Genomic DNA, 25,756 nt, shown 5'->3' with positions numbered 1-25,756 from the left:
AGGTGTAACTTGTGTATTAGTGAGGGGAGCAGGTGTTTTGTCCTTAATATGGAGGTTATGGCATAACTTGTGTATGAGGGGAGTGGGCATTGTAGCATTAATATAAAGTGATATGGTACAACTTGTGTACGGGGGGGGGGACAGCCAGGGGAGGATGTTTTATGTTTAATATAAAGTTATACAATGTAACTTGTGTATAAGGCACAGAGGTGTGTATGTGTTTTATGCTTAGTGTAAAGTCATATGGGTATAACTCGTGTATGAGGTCAGCGAGGGGAGCAGCATTAGTTTAAGTCGTGTACATTTTTTAGAAACATTCATTTTCTCTCAGATTCACAGGCGTGTGAAAGAGAAACCTGCTTAGCAGAGGCCCAGATGGCAATAATGAGGCAGGGACTCTGCAGTCAGGACATGTAGGGGCTGGTCTTTAGGACCCAGGAGAGGGAGGGGAAGGCTGGGCCAGTAGGGCCGAAGACTGCCTGAGTATCATCTAAGAGCAACCTGGCTGCTGAAACCCTTTATTGTCAGTGTCTCGTCCCTCCCCTTTCCTCTGTACCTCGCTCCCTGCCCTCCTCCCTTCCCTATTGTCTCTTTGCATGTGCCTGCCCCTCATCCCTCCCCTTCTCCCAGCAGCACAGCAGGCAGGGGCCTTCCTCGCCCTTCTTCCTCCCTCCCCCCCCAGGCAGGCCCGGGGATTCAGGGGGTCGTCGTTCCCCCCCAGCCCCGTGCAGACAGGCCATAGACAGACAGCTCCGCTCTGCAGGACTCTTCCCTGTCCTGGGCACGGGACTTCTCGCGTTTGCCATGTGACTCGTCCCTGGGATTTTATTTGTTTTGCTGGTCCTGACTGGAGACCGGCGGAGGGAGGGAGGGGGGGGGGGTATTTATGAATACCCTGCCTTCCTGGGGGGTAACTTTGGATGCAGGAATGGAGCAGATTTTATTTTTGTAAAGAGAGGGAGAGGCGCGGGGTGGGGGGAGGGTACCAGCCCTCTGTAGGAAGATTTCTTTCCTTCAAGACGATACTTTTTACCTGATTTTTTTTTTTTTAAATATGCTCCCAGCGGTCCTCGCCTTCCTACACATTTCTAAGTCTTTATTTTCACTTTGCTGGACAACTCGGAGTTCAGGGAAGGGGATGTTAGTTCATTTTTCCCCCTGATTTTGTTCATTTTTCTGTACGTCTTCAATATTTTATGTTATTGTCGGGGATTATTTGTTTTTTGATTTTTTTTTAATTGAAATCAAATTCGAGAATTAGAAGGTGGAAATTAAATAATTGTTTGTTTCTTTTTTTAAATAAAGTTTTGGAAGGTTTCGTTTTGTATTTTTGTTTCTTCACAAACTCGTGATATAGTTTGAATTTTGGAAATGTTTTCTGGGGGGTTTTTGGTTTTTTTCTGCCCCTTTACACATGTAAAATAGTTGTGTGTGTTTTTGACATCTTTTTGGATTTTACTTTTTTTTTTTTTTCGGGATTTCTATTTGACCTTTCTAGTTGTAGCTCAAGCTGCTTTTCATTTTTCGGGCAGGACAAGCTGTGCTCTTGTAATCTGTGTGTGCATCATTGCAAGCTTGCATTCTTCTTTCGTGTGTGTGAATCCATACCCTTGTGAGCTGTGGCCCTTTGCACCCTGGTTATCGGTGCAGCCTTTTGCACGCTTGTGAGCTGTAATCGCTTTGCACGCGCGTAATCTGTTTTTGTGTGTGTGTGTGTGTCCCTTTGCACGCGTGTGAGCAGTGTGTTGTATTTATGTCGCTGTGTCTCTTCCCTGATAAACCAGCATGGGGGCTGCTTGGGGTGTGGGAAGAAGAAGCAAGGAAGGCTGGGTGTTAAGGTGCTGAGCTGGAAGAACACGCCCCCCACCGGTAGCACTGAAGATAAGCCAGGGAAGAGGTTCCCTTTACACGGGTCCCCCAGGGGCCACGTCCTGCTGCTGCTGCGGACCAGAGTCTCTTGCGACAAGGATCTGCGGCTAAAGGCAATGACGGTGAGTATTTGAGGAGGTTTTGTATGTGCAATAGGATGGGATGTTTCTTCCGTCAAGTTTCTCACAGTCTCTCTCTCTCCCTCCCTGGCTCCTACTCTCTTTCCTTTTTTCTGTCTGTTTCTTTCCCTACTTGTCTCCCTCTCTCTCTCTCTCTCTATTCCTTCCTTTCTCCCCATTTCTGACTGTTTCTTACTTTCTCTATCTCTCTTTGGCCTTCCTTGTCTCCTTCTCACTCTTTTCCCCCCTTCCCCATGTCTAATTATCTCTCTGCTGTCTCTTTCTCTCCCTTCCCTTGCTCTGTGGGATGTCGGAGCAGCTTTTGCTGGCTGCCACAGGGCGCTCCTGTCTCTTTAAACGGGAACTCTCGGGGAAGAATGGGAGAGGGATGACGTCACAGAGCCACATAGCCTCTTTTCTTAAAGGGACAGGGCCCCCGCTCAAGACAAAGACGGAGATGGTAACGTTTGTGGAGGTGGTGTGTAAGGGCAAAGATGCCTTTAGTAGTAAATCCAGGGGCGAGCTGAGCCTATGGGGTTAGATATGGGGAGAGGGTCTATGCATACAGAGGTGGGGAGGAGGGAGGTGTGTGCATGCAGGACTGATTACTGATGGCTGAAATGTGAGGCGGGAGATCTATACATACAAAACTAATGGGGGTGGGGGTCCCTGTGTTTACAGAATTGATTATTGGTGGGGGAATGCGTTCATTTAGAGCTGGTAATTGAGGGAGGGGGAGGTCTGTGCTTTCAGAACTAGTTATGGGAGAGGGGGTGTGCATACAGAGCTAATTATGGGGTGGAGAGTTTATGCATAAAGCGTTGGTTACGGGGATCTGTGTATACAAATGTGATTGTGGAGTGTCTCTAGAGCTGTTATGAAGGGGGGCTCTGTATATAGAGCTGGTTAAGGGGGCTCAGTATATAGAGCTGGTTATGGGGAGAGTGGGGGCTCAGTATATAGAGCTGGTTATGGGGGAGAGTGGGGGCTCAGTATATAGAGCTGGTTATGGGGGAGAGTGGGGCCTCAGTCTGGTTATGGGGGAGAGTGGGGCCTCAGTATATAGAGCTGGTTATGGGGGTTCAGTATGTAGAGCTGGTTATGGGGAGAGTGGGGATTCAGTATATAGAGCTGGTTATGGGGGATATGGGGGGTTCAGTATATAGAGCTGGTTATGGGGGAGAGTGGGGCCTCAGTATATAGAGCTGGTTATGGGGGGAGAGTGGGGCCTCAGTATATAGAGCTGGTTATGGGGGATAGTGGGGGTTCAGTATATAGAGCTGGTTATGGGGGATAGTGGGGCCTCAGTATATAGAGCTGGTTATGGGGGAGAGTGGGGCCTCAGTATATAGAGCTGGTTATGGGGGAGAGTGGGGCCTCAGTATATAGAGCTGGTTATGGGGGAGAGTGGGGCCTCAGTATATAGAGCTGGTTATGGGGGAGAGTGGGGCCTCAGTATATAGAGCTGGTTATTGGGGGAGAGTGGGGGCTCAGTATATAGAGCTGGTTATGGGGGAGAGTGGGGGCTCAGTATATAGAGCTGGTTATGGGGGAGAGTGGGGGCTCAGTATATAGAGCTGGTTATGGGGGAGAGTGGGGGTTCAGTATATAGAGCTGGTTATGGGGGGAGTGGGGGTTCAGTATATAAAGCTGATTGTGGGGGTTCAGTATATAGAGCTGGTTGTGGGGGTGAGTGGGGGCTCAGTATATAGAGCTGGTTGTGGGGGCGAGTGGGGGCTCAGTATATAGAGCTGGTTAATGGGGAGAGTGGGGGTTCAGTATATAGAGCTGGTTATGGGGGCGGGTGGGGGCTCAGTATATAGAGCCGGTTATGGGGGTTCAGTATATAGAGCTGGTTATGGGGGAGAGTGGGGGTTCAGTATATAGAGCTGGTTATAGGGGCGGGTGGGGGCTAAGTATGGGTTTGGAGTGAAGAGTCAGTATAGGAGTTTGCTGGTTCAGCTGACATTTAGGGGCTGTCACTCCCATGCAGCTGGTTATGAAAGGCTGTCACAGTGCTGGTCTCGCTCTCTCATGTCCTGCAGACACAACTGGCGAAGGCCCTCTATGACAACGCGGCGGAGACGGCGGAGGAGCTCTCTTTTCGGAAGGGCGACATCATGATGGTGGTGGAGCGTGACACGGCAGGGCTGAGAGGCTGGTGGCTGTGCTCGCTGCACGGCCGGCAGGGCATTGTACCCGGGAACCGGGTGAAACTGCTGGAGGGGACCGGAGGAGGCAGCAGCTTCCACTGTGCCCGGAGGGACCCAGGGAGTGGGCACCGCTCCCCTCCCCCTCACCATTGCCTGGAAGAGGGCCTGGAGCCCGTGGAAGCACAGTCAGTGTACCAAGTGCCCCCGCGGCTGGACGGGCCGGGTATGCAGGGAGCAGGTGAAGAAACGGACGTGTACCAGGTGCCCCCAGGCCACGACATTACCAGCAGGGAGTGTGGAGGTGCCAGCACCGCCAGGGAGAATGAGTATCTGTTCCCAGACGCAGAGACGGAGGGAACCGGGGACAGCGGAGCAAGAAAAAGTCTGCATAAGGTGAGACTGGAAAGTGACGTCCTCACCCATTCCACCCCCAGCTGCCCCACCGCAGTGCCACACCCTAGCCGTGTCCACCCATTCCCAATCTTTGTCCTCTCCCCCACGCACCCCAGATCCTCTCCAGATTGTCATGACCCCCACCCGTGCTTCGGTGTATTGTGCAGGGCTGTCGAGAGGGGGCTGGTCCATTATGGAACAGGAGAGGTGATGTCAAACCTGAATGCGTGGACTTGACGCAGTGTCCCCAGAGATTTGGTTTCCTGCATTGGTGAGAAAGCACCTTCAGCGGGCTTTGTTTCCCTTTGCCAGGTGTACACCGTCCCTCCAACTGCCAGGGTTTGTCCCTCCACGCCCGCAGTGGCTGTGGGCTCTCTCACGCAGGATGACACCTACAGAGTGCCTCGTGGTAGTAGTGAAGAGTCTGAGCCCTGCAGTCAGAGGCACCAAGAGGTAAGAGTCAGGACCTGAGAGGAAGGCACTGGTTCCCCTGATTAGTGAAACGTCTCTGGTATGCCACAGTTATGTAATTACATATCCTGACCCCATAGGATGCATGATATGCCACAGTTATGTGATTTACCATCACCCCCATTGGATCCACGGCATGCCATGGTTATGTGATTATTTATCATGACCCCTATGGGATCCACGACATGCCATGGTTATGTGATTATTTATCATGACCCCTATGGGATCCACATGCCACAGTTATGTGATTATTTATCCCCAATGGGATCCACGGCATGCCACAGTTATGTGATTATTTATCATGACCCCTATGGGATCCACGACATGCCACAGTTATGTGATTATTTATCCCCTATGGGATCCACGACATGCCACGGTTATGTGATTATTTATCCCCTATGGAATCCACGACATGCCACGGTTATGTGATTATTTATCCCCTATGGAATCCACGACATGCCACGGTTATGGGATTATCATGACCCCTATGGGATGCATGATAGGCCGTGATTATGTATTTAAAAATGGGATCTATGATATAGTGTAGGATGCTGTCTTCTGTGTGCTATTCTGTGCACGCTGGCTGCACTTCCATCATCCTGAACCCAAGATCAAGGGGCCTTTCTACTCATTGTCCCCCCCCCCCCTCCCCCTTCCTTACCCCTTTCACTGAGGGCAGTGGAGAGAGCTCCCTCCCTCAGGGCTCCCAACGAGCTGCTGACCGACCTCTCATACTGCGTGGCACTGGGAGGCAAAAGGGTGGGTGGCGAGGGAGAGGATCATCTCCTCCATGCTAACTGGATGGCTGTATAGCAGGGGGGGGGGGAAACAAATGTTGAGTGGGGTTTTAGAGTGTGTTATATTAGGACACCGGCCCCTTAATGTATCTTGGCGACGAGGGATCGGCACTGTCTTGTGTACGTGTGATCGGGCGCCCGAGGGATTAATGCCGCGCTGTGGCAGACATCTTGTAAAACGTCCATGGATTTTCAAGGTCAGGCCCCCACCTGCTGCTGGCATTTCCCGTAACTGTGTCCTCCTCTTCTCCCCCCCCCCTCCCCCAGGTCTACGACACTCCTTCATCCCTTCTGGCGGACCCCTCGGTGGCTGGCAACACCTATGACATCCCAGCATGCTTTGCTAAGAAGGTAGCCCGTGTGACGCCACAGACTGCCCCATCCCCACCGCCGGCGGAGGAAATCCCGGAGGACATGTACGACGTGCCCCTGGCCTTCCAAAACCCGCCCCTTAAGGATGACCCTGAGGTCTACGCCACCCCCTCCAACCTGAAGAGGGCCCCAGCCGTTCACAACCTGTACGAGGCTCCCGAGGACGTGCTGGACGCTGGCCCGGAGGAGGCGCGCGACGCCGGCGGCGAGAGCTCCATCTACGACGTGCCGGCCCTGGCCCAGGAGGAGGAGGAGGAGGAGGAGCCGGAGGAGCTGCCCTCCGGGGGCTTCCATCGCCTCTCCATCTCCAGGCCTCCCGCGCAGGTTCACAGGCCCCGGCTGCCCTCCAGCGAAAGCTTGTCCCGCAGGCCGCTGCCGGCGCTCCCCACGCAGCTCGGCGCCGGAGAGACCTCCCCCGCCGCCACGGGGTCCTCCCCGCCGGTCTTCGTGAGAAAAGGCAGCATCCAGGACCGGCCCTTGCCCCCGCCTCCGCCCTCTGCCTACGGCCACCCCAACAAGGGGGAGAGACCCCAGAACGAGTACGAGGGCATCCAGCCCGCCGAGGAGTACGAATACGTGCACCTGAAGGTGAGAATGTCTCGCACGCCTCTGCCTCTCTCTGACTCCGAAACCTTGTGCCGGGACGCTCTTCTCCTCACCCCCACCCTCTCCCCCCGTGTTATATATATATTTCAGGGGTCGGACAGAGCGCGCTCCCAGACGGACTCTAACCCCTCTCCCCCGGAGCTTCCTCAGGATGAGACTTTGTCAGCGAGGGCAGCCAGGACGCCAGAGGACGGCGCTGCAGGGGGCCCCGCGGAGTCCCAGGTATTTGTGCCGTGGAATTTCACCCGGGTGAATGGGAGTTGGGTAGCGGGGCGCAGGAGCCGGGAGTATTGCGTAAGAGGCAGTAAGTCACGGATGCATCGAGGGGAAGGCCCTTCTTCTGCCAGGCCCGCTCCGTGCGTCGCTCACTCGGGGGGGGGGGGGGGGGGGAGGGTTCTCGCCTGCCCGCCTGGGGCTTGCTTTCCCCTAGATTAGCGCCACGGCGGGAGCAGTCGGGGTAACTGCAGGACGTGGGATTGCCCCACCCAGTGCCACGGTGGAATAACAGAGCAGCGCAGCAGCCCTGAATCTCATGAGAGAGAGATAATGGAAGCTAATGCACCCCCTCTGGCGGGTTTTTTCCTTCAGGGGACCTTCCATAGTTCCCTGAACAAAGGAACCCATTCCCTGCCTTAACTCGATGTAATTACGAGTGAATTCTTCCAGAGACTGGGGAGGGGGCAGACCCAGACCATCCCAGGCAGGTTGGGGCACCCAAAATGTTGTGGCGGGCAAGAGAGTTGACTCTATGTCTGCAAAGAGCTGGGCTTCGGTGACAATGAGGCACAGGTTTATGAAGTCGTGAGCAGGGATGTCTCAGCACCAGGCGTGCGTGCCACGTGCATGCGTGCCACGTGCATGTGTGCGTGCCACGTGTGCGCGCGCCACGTGTGCGCGCGCCACGTGCGTGTGTGCGTGCCACGTGTGTGCGCGCGCCGTGCGTGTGTGCGTGCCACGTGTGCACGCGCCACGTGCGTGTGTGCGTGCCACGTTTGTGCGCGCGACGTGCGTGCCACGTGTGTGTGTGCGCGCGTGCCACGTGTGTCTCTCTTTTTCCAACATTCTCATTCGTGCCATCCTCTCCTTTTGGCTCTCTTTGCCCTAACCCATCATCCCTCTTCTCCCCCCTCGCCTTGCAGGTCTCTGGGAATGGCGCCAGCAGCGGCTCCCCGGACGCAGAGGACACCCAGCTGCTCCACTTCTACGCCGGGCAGTGCCAGGGCCACTACGAGGCGCTCCTGGCCTCCATCGAGGCCTTCCTCGCTGCCGTCCGCACCAACCAGCCACCCCGTGCCTTCGTCCCCCAGGGGAAGAGCGTCATCGTGGCTGCCCACAAGCTGGTTTTCGTCGGGGACACCCTCTCGCGCCTGGCGGCCTCGCCCGGCACGCGGGCCCGAGTGACAGCTGCCGGCGGCGCCCTCTGCGAGGCCCTGAAGGGTGTGGTGCTGGCGGCCAAGTCCGCCGCCCTGCGCTACCCCTCCCCGCCCGCCGCGCAGGGGGTGGCGGACCGAGTGACCGAGCTCTCGGGCCGCGCCCTGGATTTCACGGCCCTGCTGCGGCGCCTGTCGTCCTGAGGGGCCCTCGGCCAGCGACGAGCCCCGGCGACCGCGTCCCTGTTGTACAGTGCTGTGTACGTTTTTTTTATTTATTGAGCCGCTCTGCTGAACGATGCTTTCTTTCTCTGTAGTTGCGGTTCCGACGTTAGCCAGAACGCGGGCCGCGTTGAAGCCATAATATAAGGAGGGGGAGGAGAACGAGGAAGGAGACTTCTTAGGTGCCTCCACCCTCCCTTTTTCCCCCCCCCCCCCAGGGATCATCCAGCTATGCATTACTGCCACAGAGACCCCCGCGCGCCCCCCCCCCCCCCCCCAGCTTGGACGTGTCTGTGGGGGAGGGGGGGAGGGGTCGGGCTGTGACGCTCGCCTTCTTGTACTGTGCCTCCCCCCTCGGGCCCTTCAGGGTCAGGGGCCCCGGACTGTGTAAAGTGGGGTTCTCCAGTGAGGAGTGAGGCCGTCTGCCTCTCAGTGCCAGCATACGTCCGTCCGTCCGTCCGTCTGTCGGAGCCGGCGTGCGTCTGTTTCAGTCTCGGAGGATTGGGTGGTTGTTGTTGTTTTTTGTTTTAATTTTTAATGACAGTAATTCCAAAGTTCCATAATTTAAAACTTCTTCAGGTACTTGGTAACAAAACATTACATTTTACAAAATAAAACCGCCCTTGGAAAACTTGTATTTTTTTTTTTCCCATTTTTTCTTGGATCTGTACTTTTGTCTCCTTGTGTGTTGTCTCACTCACTCCTTCTTTCTCAGTTTGTATGGGCTGGTCTCTCTCTCTCTCTCTTTTCCTTTGCCAGTGTGTCTCCCTTTCTCACTGTGCGAGTGTTGGTCTTTTCTCTCTCTCTCTCTCTTCCTTCTCTCTCTCTTCCTTTGCCTGTGTGTCTCTGTTTCTCACTGTGCATGTGTTGGTCTTTTCTCTCCCTTTCTTGCGCTCTCTCTCTCTTCCTTTGCCTGTGTGTCTCTGTTTCTCACTGTGCATGTGTTGGTCTTTTCTCTCCCTTTCTTGCTCTCTCTCTCTCTCTCTCTCTGCCTGTGTGTCTCTGTTTCTCACTGTGCCCGTGTTGGTCTTTTCTCTCCCTTTCTTGGTCTCTCTCTCTGTCTCTTTGTAGTCGCTGCTCTTTTCTGTGTCTCTGTCTGCTGCTTCCTTTTGATTGCTTCTCCATCTTTTGGTCTCTGTTTATCTCTCTTTATGGGTGCGGGTGTTGTCTCTGTTTCTCTTTCTTTCAAACTTTGTGTCTGTATCTTGGGGTGAGTGTCTCGCTCTCTGTCTCTGTGTCTGCAACGCTCACTCAGTGTCTCCATGTTGATCTCTTTCTGTGTCACTCGTGAACCCCCTCCCTCCCATTATTTCACAGGCCTGGACCCTCAAGGGCTTCTATCCTTTGGACTAATACAGGAGGCGTGAAAATAAAAAAATTAAAGGACAGCCAGGGGAGGAAAGGGAGAGAATGGAGAGGAAGAAAAGGGAGGGATGTTGGGAAAATATGATGGAAAAGAAGGGTAGAAAGGACAGAGAGAGGGAAGGATAACAGGTATGGTGGAATGATGAAGGGATGAGAGAGATGAGACAGGAAGGGATGGAGGAGTCAGATGGGAGAAAGAAAGGTAGATTGGAGGAGGGATGGAAGAATTAGAAAAGAAAGGAAAAAGGAAGGGATGAGACAGGAAGGAACAGAGGAGAGATGGGACAGGAAGGAAGGAATGGAGGAGGGACTGAGGGATGAGAGAGATGAAACAGGAAGGAAGGACTGGTGGAAATGCTGCCCTGCTGACAGCTTCAGGCAGGAGGACTAAGAGACACAATTAGTTTAATTCCTGTCCTTTGTAACATCTGCATCCGTGATCTTCCCCCTTTCCTGGGGAGATCCTCGCCTCCAGGACTGAAACGAATGACGCGGAGATCAAACGCCTGCCTGCTGCGTGCAGAGGATTCGCTCATCGGATCTCCTACCTCAGAAAGTCTGCACATCACAGGTAAACCTGGAAAAGACTAAAGTTAGGATTTTCCAGAAAAAAGAAAATTTCCAAAGCAAATTCAAATTTCATTGAAATAATCCAGAAGCTGCACATGCCCTAGATCTGTGTTATTCACGTTCAGCCCTTGAGGGCTGCAAACATGCTAGGTTTTCAGGATATCCCTAATGAATATGCATGAGAGAGATTAGTATACAATAAATAGAGACGGCTGCATGCAAATCTATCTCATGCATATTCATTAGGGATATCCTGAAAACCCGACCTGTTGGCAGCTCTGGAGGGCTGAGCGTGAACACCACTGCCCTAGACTGTGGTCTGGCCTAACATTAAATGAAGCTGAGAGCTTTAAAGTGGCCAGTGAGAGTCTTAAGGGCCTTCAGAGCACTACAGAAACACTAGGTCAGTTTCACACCCAGTAAAGCTACTATTAAAATAACTTTATAACATCATTCAATTCTATGGTGTACTGAAGTGTGGGGTCTATCATTAACCCCAACTATAGAGAAAGGGAGAGAACCCCAATAGAAAGTCTTAACCCCCAGGGCTGTAAGAAAAACTCCCTCAACAACAGGTGCAGAACTGAACTAGGACGTCTCCCCTGAATACTCCCCATACAAAAATGAATACTCACATACTGGGGTCACCCCAGTAACAGCAACACAAACTAACTCCATCCACTATCAGCTAACTCTGTGACCCAACACAAAACCCTGCAAAAAAACCCCAAACTCGGCACCCATGGAGCAAACCTACAGTGCCCAAACAGCACTAACTGCCAGGACTCAGCAACAACTCTACCTAGGAAAAGGCAGCACTGCAAATATTACACTGGGCCCCAGAACCCCAGCACACCTCCTACTGGGAAAAGAGAACAAGCCAGATTGCGACAGATCCCTACACGGAAGACACACGCTAGCAGAATCCCTCACCTCGGACACATGGACAGACTCTCACCAAATACAGAAAAGGGACCACAAATTAGAAATAGGAACGTGCAGACAAAAACTGAACTGGAAACCCCAAGAAGCCAGAGACTGCATGCAGTGCAACCTCAGAGAGAGAAGAGATGCACATTACCCAGAGCCGAGAGAGAAAATCACAGACTTCCCACAAAGAGAAATACATTTCCTCCTGTATTGTGCAAAATTCAAAAAGAGAAGAGATGAATGTTCCCCAGAGCTGAGAGAGAAAATCACAGACTTCCCACAAAAGAAGGAGCAGGAAAAACTGCGTCTAATCCTGGGGGAAGAGGAGAAACAGCAGCGAGAGCAGCAAAGTCTGTGAGATCCTGCCCCCGGTCCAGAACCAGGATCTGAGCAGAGACAATCCGGACCAGCAGCAGAACCAGCCTTGCATTCCCCCTGCAGTGTGCAAAATGCAAAGAGAGAAGAGACACACATTCCTCAGAGCTGAGAGAGAAAATTACAGACTTCCCACAAAAGAAGGAGCAGGAAAACTGCCTCTAATCCTGGGGGAAAGAGGAGAAACAGCAGTGAGAGCAGCAAAGTCTGTGGGATCCTGCCCCCGAGCCAGAACTGGGATCTGAGCAGAGACAATCCGGACCAGGACCCGGGAACTGAGCAGAGACAGTCCGGACCAGCACCAGGACCCGGGATCTGAGCAGAGACAGTCCGGACCAGCACCAGAATCCGGGATCTGAGCAGAGACAGTCCGGACCAGCACCAGAATCCGGGATCTGAGCAGAGACAGTCCGCACCAGCACCAGAACCCGGGATCTGAGCAGAGACAGTCCGGACCAGCACCAGAATCCGGGATCTGAGCAGAGACAGTCCGGACCAGGGTAGGACTGTTGTTGGCAGGTAGTGCTCCTTTGGTGCTGCGGGTTTGCTGCAATAGGTTGCGCAGGGTCGCAGAATACCTGTTTGTGCTGCTGTTACTGGGGTGACTGTGCCTTTTTGTAGGCTGAGTCCTAGATCTGCTCTGCACGCCTTGCTGGGGGAGTTTCTCTGGACCACTGAGTCTCCTCCTCCCTCTCCTCCCTGCCTCCTTCTTCCGCAGGTTACACAATAGGCCCCTGGACCGGCATCTCGCAGGCCATGGCGGCCTCTCCCTCTCTCTGATGGAGGGCCAGCTCCAGCGAGGCCTGCGGCTCTCTAGCCACCCTCCTCTGATGGAGGGGCCGAGGGCCCCAGCTGTGATCTCTTCTTTGCTGTGCCAGGGCTGAGAGGGGCAGGTAAGTGTGCAGAGACTGCGGGGAGAGGGCTGTGATGCTCTCTGTATACACACAGAAGATGTGCAGTGCCAGGCTGGAGAGCGCTCCTGGAAGACCCTTCTTAGGATTTTGTGTGTGGGGTTTTTTTTTTTTTTTGTTTTGTTTTAAATAAAATTGGGGCTTTTACTGAGCCCGAGAGAGAACAATGGTAGCAGAAAGTTCTCCCTCTCTCTGCTTGTCTGTGTTTGTGTGTATAATATCATCTAATGTAATCCTGAGTGTATAAACCACCTGCATATATAATATTAGTCTCTCTCTCTCTCTGCCTGTCTGTGTGTGTATAATATTAGCTATTCTAATCTAATCTGGTGTTTTATACTGCCTGCAGATTAATATTATGGCATATCTCTTTCTTTGTATAATATTATCCAATCTGATCTAGCGTTTATATATACCTCCTGCATATATTATAGTGCCTCTCTCTTTTTCTGCCTGCCTCTGTGTATAATATCATCTAATCTAATCCTGAGTTTATAAACTACCTGCATATATAATATTAGTCTCTCTCTCTCTCTCTGCCTGTCTGTGTGTGTATAATATTACCTAATCTAATCTGGAGTTTATATACTGCCTGCATATTAATATTACTGCATAGTTCTCTTTGTATAATATTATCTAATCTGATCTAGAGTTTATATACCACCAGCATATATAATATTAGTGTCTCTTTCTCTGCCTGCCTCTGGGTATATTTTATAATCTAGAGTTTATATACAACCTGCATATATATTAGTATCTCTCTCTCTGCCTGTGTGTCTTTAATATTATCTAAACTAATTTAGAGTTTATATACCACCTGCATATATAACATTAGTGTTTCTCTCTGCCTATGTGTATAATATCTAATCTAATCTGAGTTTATATACTGCCTGCAAATATTAGTGCATATTTCTCTATATTATCTAATCTAATGTGTATATACTGCCTGCATATATAATATTAGTGCATCTCTCTCTGTATAATCTAATCTGATCTAGAGTTTATAAACTGCATGCACGTATAATATTAGTGTCTATTTCTTTCTGCCTGTGTATGCATATAATATTATCGAATCTGGCATTTATATACTTACATAATATTTGCATCTCTCTGTATCATATCTAATCTGATCTAGAGTTTATATATCACTTGCATATATTAATGCATATCGCTCTCGCTCTCTGTCTGAATGTGTATATATTATCTAATCTAGAGTTTATATACCATTGCATATATATTAGTGCATCCCTCTCTGCTTGTGTGTGTATATTATCTAATCTAATCTAGAGTTTATATACCACATGCATATATATTAATGCATCCCTCTCTCTGCTTGTGTGTGCATATATTATCTAATCTGATATAGAGTTTATATACTGCCTACATATATAATATTAGTGCATCTCTCTCTGTCTCTGGGTGTGTGTATATATATTATCTAATCTAATGTAGAGTTTATATACCACTTGCATATATATATCACCCTCTCTCTCTGCTTGTGTGTGTATATTATCTAATACCACATGCATATATAGTAGTGCATCTCTCTCTGCCTCTGTGTTGCATATATCATCTAATCTAATCTGATCTGATATAGAGTTATGTATATATAATATTAGTGTGTCTTGCTTCCCACCCCCCTTTCTCAGATCCTCAGATTTGGTTTTCATCTTTAACTTCCCAACTGGCTTTATATTCTTGTGAGATCAGCCGGAAAAACCTGCCGATCATGTCCGTGTGATCCCCTTTCATAGGTACATGAGAGAGACAAACAAATGTAAAATTGTCTTGTCAAAATTACAGTATTTGATTCTGAGAGAGACAGAGCAATAGAAAGAGATGCCAGAAAGAGACAGAGGGAGACATGCCCAGAGAAAGAGACTGGCAGTCGGGACTCTATTAGTAGATGGGTAATGTTTTTGGATTTGGATCGACTTGTTCAGCTTTCCAGATGTGAGGGTCAAGGCCACATAGAATCAGGAATAGGCAGGCAGGTCCCTGCTCCAGAGGGCTTAGGATGTCAGTTTGTAGCTGAGGCCGTGGAAAGTCACAAGGCACAGTAGTGGAGGAAAGCAGGATTTGAACCCTGGCGTCCCTGCTCCTCAGCCCACTGCTCTAACCATTGGGACTGCAGGTTGCCCACACCTGAAACAGAGATGAAAGCAGTAACCAGATGCTAAATTCACCCCCTTTTGGGAAGGTGCTGGTCATCCGATGGTTCCCTTGTGTGTTTCAGTCATCTCCCTTTCTCCATTTGCCCACACTTCCAGGTCCTTGTGCCTCCCTGTATCGCCTACGCCGCAGCCATGGAGGGAGGCGAGAGGGAGCCGGAGCCCCTGCAGAGAGACTTCTCCACTCCCAGCCTGCTGGAGCTGACCACGGAGAACCTTTCCTTCGACAGCCTGGTCCCCAGGATCGGGGGCCTGGGGCCCTGCCAGCACCTGCAGCTGCTCCTCGGCTGGCTCCCCAATCTCTTTGTGGCCTTCGGACTCTTCTCAGACGTCTTCATCACATCGACCCCAGCCCACCACTGCCGAGTGGACCCTGGGGGCCTGCCCTCGGCCCTGCAGAATGTCTCGGGGGAGGGGCTGCTGAACGTCAGCATTCCGCTGGAGAAAGATGCCGAGGGCAGGATGGTGCGCAGTCAGTGCCAGCGCTACCACTATCGTGGGAAGGCCCGACGAGAGACGGAGTCCTGCATGGAGGGCTGGGACTACAGCCAGCACCAGGGACTGAGGAAGAACATGGTGACAGAGGTACAAGGAGAGGACCTCTACCCCAGCACAAACAAAGCCACCAGTCCTTCATCAAACATCACACCCTTCCCCCAACAGCAAATGCACCTCCATTCCCTATAGCTCCCCTCCCACTCCAGCTAGCTCTCCTCCACCATTCCCTACATCTAACCCTACAGCCAGCGCTCCTCTGCCATTCCCTACATCTAACCCTACAGCCAGCGCTCCTCCACCATTCCCTACATCTAACCCTACAGCCAATGCACCTCCACCATTCCCTACATCTAACCCTACAGCCAATGCACCTCCACCATTCCCTACATCTAACCCCTACAGCCAGCGCTCCTCCACCATTCCCTACATCTAACCCTACAGCCAGCGCTCCTCCACCATTCCCTACATCTAACCCTACAGCCAATGCACCTCCACCATTCCCTACAGCTCCCCCAACAGCCAGCGCTCCTCCACCATTCCCTACATCTAACCCTACAGCCAATGCACCTCCACCATTCCCTAAATCTAACCCTACAGCCAATGCACCTCCACCATTCCCTAAATCTAACCCTACAGCCAGCGCTCCTCCACCATTCCCTACATCTAACCCTACAGCCAGCTCTCCTCCACCGTTACCTACATCTAACCCTACAGCCAGCTCTCCTCCACCGTTACCTACATCTAACCCTACAGCCAATGCACCTCCACCATTCCCTACATCTAACCCTACAGCCAATGCACCTCCACCATTCCCTACATCTAACCCTACAGCCAGCTCTCCTCCACCATTCCCTACATCTAACCCTACAGCCAGCACTCCTCCACCATTCCCTACATCTAACCCTACAGCCAGCGCTCCTCCACCATTCCTTACATCTAACCCTACAGCCAACCCACTTCCACCATTCCCTACATCTAACCCTACAGCCAATGCACCTCCACCATTCCCTACATCTAACCCTACAGCCAACGCTCCTCCACCATTCCCTACATCTAACCCTACAGCCAGCGCACTTCCACCATTCCCTACATCTAACCCTACAGCCAATGCACCTCCACCATTCCCTACATCTAACCCTACAGCCAGCGCTCCTCCACCATTCCCTACATCTAACCCTACAGCCAGCGCTCCTCCACCATTCCCTACATCTAACCCTACAGCCAGCGCTCCTCCACCATTCCCTACATCTAACCCTACAGCCAACGCACTTCCACCATTCCCTACATCTAACCCTACAGCCAATGCACCTCCACCATTCCCTACATCTAACCCTACAGCCAACGCTCCTCCACCATTCCCTACATCTAACCCTACAGCCAGCGCACTTCCACCATTCCCTACATCTAACCCTACAGCCAACGCACCTCCACCATTCCCTTCATCTAACCCTACAGCCAACGCTCCTCTGCCATTCTCTACAGCTCCCCTAACAGCCAGCGCTCCTCCACCATTCCCTACAGCTCCCCAACAGCCAACGCTCCTCTGCCATTCCCTACAGCTCCCCCAACAGCCAACGCTCCTCTGACATTCCCTACATCTCCTCTCTCCGCCAGCGCTCCTCCCCCTTTCCCTACATCTCCTCTCTCCGCCAGCGCTCCTCCACCATTCCCTACAGCTCTCCCCACAGCCAGCGCTCCTCCACCATTCCCTACAGCTCTCCCCACAGCCAGGGCTCCCCCAGCTAGCTGTCTTGCTTCTTCCTCTGTGGTGCATGGCAGGACTTTTTCACTAATGTCCTGTGTTTATCTCTGCAGTGGGATCTAGTGTGCAGCCAGTACTGGAAAGTCCCTGTGGAAGAAGTCTGCTTCATCCTTGGGTTTCTTGTTGGATATCTCCTGCTGGGATATGCTGCTGACAGGTGGGAGCTGGGGACAGCTAGACACTCCCATTGCCCCTCACTCATGTCCCAACAAGCCCTCTATACTGTAGACACTTTCAGCTCCCCAGCCCTCCCCTCTCCCTGCTCCATGTGCGCATATTTCTCTTTCTGTCACACACTCTCTGCAGAGTCACGAACGCTTCTGGGCCTGACAATCTGTTTTAATAAAAGGAGAACGTTACAAACTACAGAAGAAACATAAAGGTAGATCCCGGTTCTGGTGCTGGTCTGGATTGTCTCTGCTCGGATCCCGGTTCTGGCCCGGGGGCAGGATCCCACAGACTCTGCTGCTCTCGCTGCTGTTTCGCCTCTTTCCCCCAGGATTAGAGGCAGTTTTTCCTGCTCCTTCTTTTGTGGGAAGTCTGTGATTTTCTCTCTCGGCTCTGGGTAATGTGCATCTCTTCTCTCTCTGGGGTTGCACTGCATGCAGTCTCTGGCTTCATGGAGGTTTCCAGTTCAGTTTTTGTCTGCACGTTCCCATTTCTAACATACGGTTCCTTATTCTGTATTTGTGGCTTTATCCATGTTCTGTGTGTATGACCCATTTGTGGGATTCTGCCAGCCTGTAGTGCCTGTGTAGGGATCTGTAGCAGTCTGGCTTTTCTATAGGTGTATTGGGATTCTGGGGCCCAGTGGTGATATCTGTGTTACTTTTTCCTAGCAAGGGTTGTCGCTGTGTGAGTCCTGACACTTAAAAATAACACAACCTAAACAGAGGAATCTGCGCTGATTCGGAGACGCGTAGCGTTATTTGAATGGACTTTCATGATTAGGCTTCTAGCCTCGGTGATTGGAAGAATAGCGGCGGAGAAGTTTGCATTAGAGTGAAGCCGTTGAGGGATTCGAAGTGGACCTAATGCTTACTCGGAGATGAGAAATGTTATTTGAATGAGCTCTTATGGTTAGGATACCTGCCGCGGGTCGCTTTGAAGGTTAGTGATAGGGAAGTGCTGAAGTCGTTCAGGGATTCCATGTATATTCCACGTGGGTTTGGTGTCTAACAAATCTGGCATTATGGCCGCCCCTCGGTTACAATTTTTTTCGGTGTCGATTAACTTAGTTGTGAGATCCCCAGCGTGAATGATATAAGAAGTATCCCCTGATGAAGCCCTATTTAGGCGAAACGAGGGACCTTGTTGGGACTGATTGAAGACCCTGGCAGCAGGATCGGGGTGGTTTGAGGATATCGATGATATTAGGGATTTGATTTGGAAAGTGTTTGGGGGGGTTTAGGTCAGTATATTTTCATGCGTCTGTGTGGTATGAGTGTGGAATGATTGCATGTGTTTTAATTTTGGTGAGATTTTGGGATTGCGATGGTATAGTTTGAAAGGTTAATTGATGACTTAGGTTAATAATGTTAAGAATATATAATAAACATTTGGAAAGCATATTGTGAGTAGATCTGTATGAGATTATTGTTTAGAGGGGGTCATTTTCTCCATTTCCTGACAGTTATTTATTTATTTATTTAAAAACTTTTCTATACCGTTGTGTATAGTAGAGCACCATCACAATGGTTTACAGTAAGGCACAAATATGTGGTTTCTAATTTATCCAAAGGGTGCCATTATTATACGGTTACATAGTTCGATAATATACTCTAAATGGGAAAGGGTGTGGTTACCATTTACTATTAACTGTCTTTATAATTTAATACTTAAATTGTGAGAAAATAACAAAAGTAAGCAATTCTGCTTTTTGTGCCGTTTGGGCAGCGCAGGCTTGCTGCACGTTCATGCAGGGTTTTGTGTTACATCGCAGCTCTCTGTGTATGTGTGTGTGTCTCTCTCTCTCTCTCTCCTGCAGGATGGGCAGACGTAAGGCCTTCTTCCTCTCCCTGGTGCTAGCACTACTCTGTGGGATTCTGGGAGCTGCTGCTACTTCCCCAGCCGCCTTCATCCTGACGCGATTCTTCCTAGGGTCAGTCCTCGCAGGGGTCTACCTCTCCCTCTACGTCCTCCGTAAGTCTCCTTCCTGAGTGCCTCCGAGCGCTGTGATCTCATCGAGTGTTGTCGCAGCCTCAGAATGTCGTCACTTGAGTGTTGTAACGGCGTCGCATATGTCTCTTTCTTCCCGGTTTGTCTCCCCAGGGCTGGAGCTCTGTGACCCCTCCCAGCGTCTCACTGCAACCATGCTGGGGTATTTCTTTGTGCTGGGGGGCCAGTTCCTGCTGCTGGGCATCGCTGTGGGGTGTAAGGACTGGCGGGTGATGCAGGGCGTGATCACAGCTCCCCTTGCCCTCTTCCTGCTGTACAGGTCAGGAGAATCTTTCTACTCCCTCAACCTTAACAATCACATCTCAGTCATAATGCGTGCCATCCGCCATGAACCAGGAACAGCACCCAATCAAAAACACCCCAATAGCATTGCACCATCAACCCATGCCTACCAGTCACATCCCATCAGGTACACCCCAATAGCATTGCGCCATCAACCCATGCCTACCAGTCACATCCCATCAGGAACATCCCAATATCATTGCGCCATCAACCCATGCCTACGATTGGCATCCCATCAGGAACACCCCAATAGCATTGCGCCATCAACCCATGCCTACCAGTCACATCCCATCAGGAACATCCCAATATCATTGTGCCATCAACCCATGCCTACGATTGGCATCCCATCAGGAACACCCCAATAGCATTGCGCCATCAACCCATGCCTACGAGTCACATCCCATCAGGAACATCCCAATATCATTGTGCCATCAACCCATGCCTACGATTGGCATCCCATCAGGAACATCCCAATAGCATTGCGCCATCAACCCATGCCTATGAGTCACATCCCATCAGGAACACCCCAATAGCATTGCGCCATCAACCCATGCCTACGAGTCACATCCCATCAGGAACACCCCAATAGCATTGCGCCATCAACCCATGCCTATGAGTCACATCCCATCAGGAACACCCCAATAGCATGGCGCCATCAACCCATGCCTACGATTGGCATCCCATCAGGAACATCCCAATAGCATTGCACCATCAACCCATGCCTACGAGTCACATCCCATCAGGAACACCCCAATAGCATGGCGCCATCAACCCATGCATACGATTGGCATCCCATCAGGAACATCTCAATATCATTGCACATCAACCCATGCCTACGAGTCACATCCCATCAGGAACACCTTAATATCATTGTACCATCAACCCATGCCTACGATTGCCATTCCATCAGAAACACCTTAATATCATTGCACATCAGCCATGACCCAGGAACAGTCAGCCCTTGTTAATGTCACCTCTCCTTTGGGATGAGTGAGAGATATCAAAGTCCAAAACAAATGTTTTCCCCCAGCATGATCTGCCCCACCCCAATGGGGCGTAGCTGCCAATCAGCCAGTATCTGTCATTTTTCCCTTAGTCCTGGCTTCTGATTGGGTCAACTAGAGGTCAAATTCTGATAATGTCCCACATCTGCTTATAAATACACAGACTTAACCCTTATTTCCCCTCCATGGGTCCCTTCTTTCCTGTGTTTCTTGAAATCCTTTCTCCTACAGCTGCCCCCATCTGTTCCTAGAGTCCCCCCGTTGGCTTCTGTCCTCCCTGCGGGTTGCTGAGACCAAGGAGGTGCTGAGAGTTCTTGTGGAGAGAAAGGGCCACCACAGGTTTGAGAGTGCACGGGGCAGAGACGATGTTGAGCAGATCTTTGCAGGTACAGTTGTGAGGGAGGGGATACGCTCGGGGCAGATGGGATGGAGGGAAAACATTGTAAACAAAAATATATAACTGAGGGTGTGTGCTCCTGTGTGTGCGCGCACACCATGTTCTCTGATTTATATTTACAGACACCAACACACTGTGATAGACAGAGATCCAGCTTCCAATCCCACTGCTGCCACCTCCTCAGTGATACCAGAGATCCTGCCTCCAGTCCCACTATGATTTTCAGAGATTCAGCTTCTAATTCCATTGTAGTCACCATCCCACTGTGATACTCAGAGACCCAATCCCACCGTTGTCATCTGAAACCTTCATTTAGTCACTTAACCTATCTTGAGCTCACCCTTAGACTGTGATTTCTCTGTTGCGTCACCGTGTGCATCATCATGTCTTTGGAATTAATATATTTTATGGATATTTATTTCTGCCTTGTTCCTTCCCCTGTTCAGAGATGGAGAACGCCTGTCCTGCGTCCAGCTCGATTCATCTCTCTAAACTACTCAGCTGCCGAAACATTTGGAAGAACCTGGTGATCCTGGGATTCACCACGTGAGTATCCGTGAGCAGGCATGTGAGGAGAACCCGGTGCATAACTTGGAGTAGATCTAAAACTATTTGGTGCAGTGTGCAGACACGACACCTGAGATGACTTAAGCCAGCAGCTAACCATAGGCTGTTGGGAGCAGCAAGGTCAATTCTTCTTATGCCCCTCTGCATCTATGGTTCCTTTTTCTGGCTCCACTGCATACTAGGATTGTAGTCTTGCTCTTGCCCCATTGCGTGTTGGGAGTTGTAGTTTTGCTTCTGCCCCATTGCATGATGGAAATTGTAGTTCTGCTTTTTTACATATTCCATTTATGGACTTTTAGTTCCCATTTCTGTAAAAAAAATATATATATATATATGCAGTGTGAAACCAGCATTGGATCAGTCTGTCCCTGGAAAATTGAAGCCAGCTGGGCCCTTAATTGTTGGCTACCCTTGAAATGACATCATGCATTGTATAGGCCAATCATATCCCAGCCTGAAGAAAGGTAATTTTGGGTTTCCTGCACTTTTTCCCCTCAGCTTAATTTCTAACGGGATCCATCACTGCTATGGCACCTTCCGGAAGAACATTCAGGGTGCCAGATCTGGGCTGTACCTGTCATACTTACTGTCGGCAGGCACGGGTGTGCTGGCGTGTCTCTTCCTCTGCGTGACGGTGGATCGTTTCGGCCGCAGGGGTGTCCTCCTGCTGTCCATGACCCTGACCGGGATCTCCTCCCTCATCCTGCTGGGGCTGATTGAGTGTAAGGGGGCATGAACACGCAGGCTCATGCTTGCAGAGGCACACACATCATGCACATGCTTAAACATACATAGGAAAGCTATGAGATGGCAGCAGGCAAGGAGCACGTGAGTAAACCAGCCTGCCCCTTACAAGGTCCTGCAATTACCCAGAAACAACCTGCAACCCGCGCACCCGCACGTATAACGTACCTGCCGCTGTTGCCTGCCTTTTGATGTCCTTCCCTCTCTCCGCCTCCAGATCTGAACGAGGCTGCCATTCTGACCTTCTGCATCCTGGGCCTGTCTTCCTCCCACGCTGCCGCCTCTCTCAGCGTCCTCTTCACAGCAGAACTGACTCCCACTGTCATCAGGTGAGTGTCGGAGAGGGGTCATACTGCGTCCACACACACACACACACACACACCCCTGGCATTTCTGGCCTGGTGAAAAGGTGGGGAAGGCGAGGGGAGGGCGGTGTTAATAATTAGCGGTTGGAGGTGCTTTTTGCTAGAATGATGTTGGCAGCCAGAGTCATCAGAAAGATATCGCTCCTGCAGAAGTTTGAAAAAAATGACAGCAGGTCCCTAAGCACTGAAGCAAATCCCATCGCCACTTCGAAATGTAATTGCTCTAAATCAGATTCCAACAGAGGATCCAACCGATGTGGAGCTGAGACTACCCTAACATCCCCTAAACTGACCTGGGTCGTAACAATTATACTATTTCTGCTCAGAATTTGATTATTTGCAGGGATATAATAACCATATCAGGATCTCCTTGCCGTATTGCTAAAAATGTTCACTGTCCAGGTTGTGTAGCTCCCACTAACATTTGGATGAAGTGAGACCTTAGCTTAGAGGTTTCCTGTAAGCCATTGGGGCATAATCTCCCAGACCCAATCCAACGCCGACACAGATGCAAGCCATCACATACCCAGTGTTGCTACCTCCTGAGATTTCTCTAGGCTGAAGCAGGGCTACTAAAACTCGGCCCTGGAACTGATGGAATAATGCAAATGAAAGTCTCTGTCTCCCCTAGGGGTGAGGGTGTGGGGCTCATCCTGGCTCTCGCTGCTTTGGGCAAGCTGAGCGCTCCACTCATGGACTTGCAGGACCGGCATGGCTACTTCCTGCAGCACGTGGTCCTAGCCTCGATGGCCATCCTCTGCATCCTCAGCATCCTGCTGCTGCCCGAGAGCAAGCGCAAGCCGCTGCCGGAGACCCTGGGGGACGGGGAGCTGTACTGCCGCCCGCGCCGTGACCACATGCCGCTGCTAGCCACACCCAACCCGCCCATCTAACTGTGCCTTCATCCCTCCCACGAGGAGCCGGACACGCCCTGTGCTACAGGAGGACCAGGATTCGATGCCTCCAGTCTAAGCTGTTGCCAGCTGGTTCATGGGGACATTTAGCCAATGCTTATAGGGGACATTAGATCTGACACCCCCCCCCCCCCCCCCAAAAAAAGAGGTAAATAAAATACAAAGGAGGGGGAAGCACCATCTTCAGGTATGTAAGCCCCCCCTCCCACCCTGAGAGATGGCAGAGTAGCAGACCCCACAGCGACAGTAAGATGGGGGAACAGGACTTTCACACGGTAGGGAGGTGGGAATTGTGTTTCATGGGGGCTGATCAGACAGGAGAGACTGCAACACGAACTCAGCTAAGCCCATGCAAAATAAATTCTGTCCCTGGACTCCTTCAAAGACCACAGAACATAAAAATCCAGGACTAGAGGGGCAAGGGGGAAGACTACAGTACAGGGGAGTTGAAGTGAGAGTTACATTCTGCCTGTTGTAATTCGTCTAAATTCAGAATAAAGTGGTCCTATCAGAGCTTCTCCTGTTCCTTGTGGTGACGCTGCCTGTGGGGCACCTGTGAGCAGTCTCTCAGCATAGTGCATCCAAGTGCTCCCTGTCACAGTCTATTCAGATGTACGCATGTATAAATACAGACGTATACATGTATATACAAATCAGTAAATGTTAGCTACGGTACATCTATTTTTATATACCGACATTCAATCTGAGATATCACATCAGTTTGCATTCAGGTACTGTAGGTATTTCCCTAGCCCCAGAGGGCTTACAATCTAAGTTTTGTACCGGAGGCAATGGAGGGTAAAGTGACTTGCCCAAGGTCACAAGGAGCGACAGTGGATATTGAATGCTGGTCTCTTGGTTTGTAACCCACTGCTCTAACCACTGGGCTATTCCTCCTCCCTTTTTTTGCATGGAGTTTTAGCTACTAAGCATTTGACCACTCCTTGAGATTTCTTAGGAGCTGTAGGTAAGTTTTGTCAAAGTCTATAGTACAGAGAAAATCTTCCAACAAGATAGCCCGAATTAAAGCTTATAAACGGGCCACACCTATTTATGGAGAAGACTGGCTGAAATGGCTGCAGTGACGTTAATTGGAAAGTTTGTGTTTTTGCAGAGGATGGTAAGATCTGTATGGGTGCACATGCCTGAGGGAGTAGACATTAGTAATTTAAGAAATCTCAAGGAGTGGTCAAATGCTTGATAGCTAAAACTCCATGCAAAAAAAAAAAAAAAAATGCTCCTGGCCTATAACAAAGTAGAAATGACCGCCTTTGGCTAACCCCTACGCCTTAACCATTGCCTCTCAAAATCCAGGCCACTAGACAAAAGCAAACAGCCTGGTCGGTAAATATGGGTCCCTGCCGGAGAAAGCCTTCCAGATGACCCAAACAAATCGATCAATCTACAGCCAAATTGATCAAATCTGCGAATCACAGAAGGTGCAGCCACTCTGGTGCCACCACGACCATTTCTCCCTGATGTTTCTCTATGTGACGTAACACCTTTTCCACAAGCGGCCAGGGAGGAAACACAAAGTAGCATGTCTCTTGGCCAAGGAACTACCAGGGCATCAACCCTTCTGCACTGTGCTCTCGCCTCTAGCTGTAGAACAGGCACTTTTGGCATTCTGAGACACCATGAGGTCTACATGGGGAGAGTACCAACACTTGTGAATGAGATGCATCGCCGACTCCAACAACTCCCACTCACTTGGATCTAACCCCCTCTGACCCAAGAAGTCTGCTTGAACATTGTCAACCCCAGCAATGTGAGATGCTTCTGTACGCTCCAGGTAATGTATCAACTTCTGTGCCTCCTTGGCTACTCCTCGACTCTTGGTTCTGCCCTGACGATTGATATAAGCCACCACCATCACATTGTCAGAGAACTCTCACCAAACGGCCTCTCACCAATGGAAGAAATATCTGTAAGGCCAAGTGGGCTGCTCTAGGCGATTGATAGACCAGACTCTTTCTTGTACCAGCAACCCTGAGCTGACTGATGCTGACATACAGCTCCCCAACCAGAAAAACTGGTAAACTACCACCTAATCCAGGACTTCTAGATCCACCCCCCGAACCAGACTGGAAGGTAGAAGCCACCAGGAAAGACTCTCCCGTGCAATGCCCTCGAGGGGCAATGGAAGCTGAAAATCCTTTGATACTAGGCACCATCGCAACAAAAGTGCCATCTGCAATGGTCTCATGAGCAAAGGCCCACACTACTAATTCTAGTGTAGAGGGCATAGAGCCCAGCACTTGCAAATATCATACCACCATACCTTGGGCACCCAAAACTGCAACAACTGCTGAATCTGCTTCTATAGCTTCAAAGCATGTTCCTCTGAGACG

General features: G+C 50.7%; 2 protein-coding genes across 8 annotated transcripts; both read left to right on the top strand.

Annotated features, from left to right (window-relative positions):
• Positions 1-504: 504 nt before the first annotated feature.
• LOC115077869 (embryonal Fyn-associated substrate-like) lies at positions 505-9,501 on the top strand. 6 transcript variants are annotated; one of them, XM_029580243.1, is made up of 7 exons: positions 505-523; positions 1,785-1,991; positions 4,034-4,534; positions 4,847-4,987; positions 6,070-6,762; positions 6,871-7,002; positions 7,920-9,501. In XM_029580243.1, exons 2-7 carry the CDS (start codon positions 1,986-1,988, stop codon positions 8,352-8,354), a joined length of 1,908 nt encoding a protein of 635 aa, XP_029436103.1. In that variant the 5' UTR covers positions 505-523; positions 1,785-1,985; the 3' UTR covers positions 8,355-9,501. The 6 variants fall into 6 exon arrangements, with proteins under 6 accessions (XP_029436103.1, XP_029436102.1, XP_029436101.1 ...); XM_029580242.1 differs by lacking the exon at positions 505-523 and adding an exon at positions 1,076-1,140; XM_029580241.1 differs by lacking the exon at positions 505-523 and adding an exon at positions 1,076-1,178.
• A 1,065-nt stretch (positions 9,502-10,566) lies between these two features.
• LOC115077871 (solute carrier family 22 member 17-like) lies at positions 10,567-23,918 on the top strand. 2 transcript variants are annotated; one of them, XM_029580247.1, is made up of 10 exons: positions 10,567-12,505; positions 14,794-15,279; positions 17,008-17,111; positions 18,942-19,096; positions 19,226-19,391; positions 20,650-20,804; positions 21,262-21,361; positions 21,881-22,104; positions 22,344-22,455; positions 23,123-23,918. In XM_029580247.1, exons 2-10 carry the CDS (start codon positions 14,830-14,832, stop codon positions 23,382-23,384), a joined length of 1,728 nt encoding a protein of 575 aa, XP_029436107.1. In that variant the 5' UTR covers positions 10,567-12,505; positions 14,794-14,829; the 3' UTR covers positions 23,385-23,918. The 2 variants fall into 2 exon arrangements, with proteins under 2 accessions (XP_029436107.1, XP_029436105.1); XM_029580245.1 differs by having other exon boundaries at positions 10,567-14,277.
• Positions 23,919-25,756: the final 1,838 nt, after the last annotated feature.

The sequence above is a fragment of the Rhinatrema bivittatum genome, chromosome 16 (genome assembly GCF_901001135.1).
Source record: "Rhinatrema bivittatum chromosome 16, aRhiBiv1.1, whole genome shotgun sequence".
NCBI lineage: Eukaryota > Metazoa > Chordata > Amphibia > Gymnophiona > Rhinatrematidae > Rhinatrema > Rhinatrema bivittatum.
Note: the sequence above shows the minus strand (reverse complement) of the source record. Positions and strands in the feature narration are given on the sequence as shown.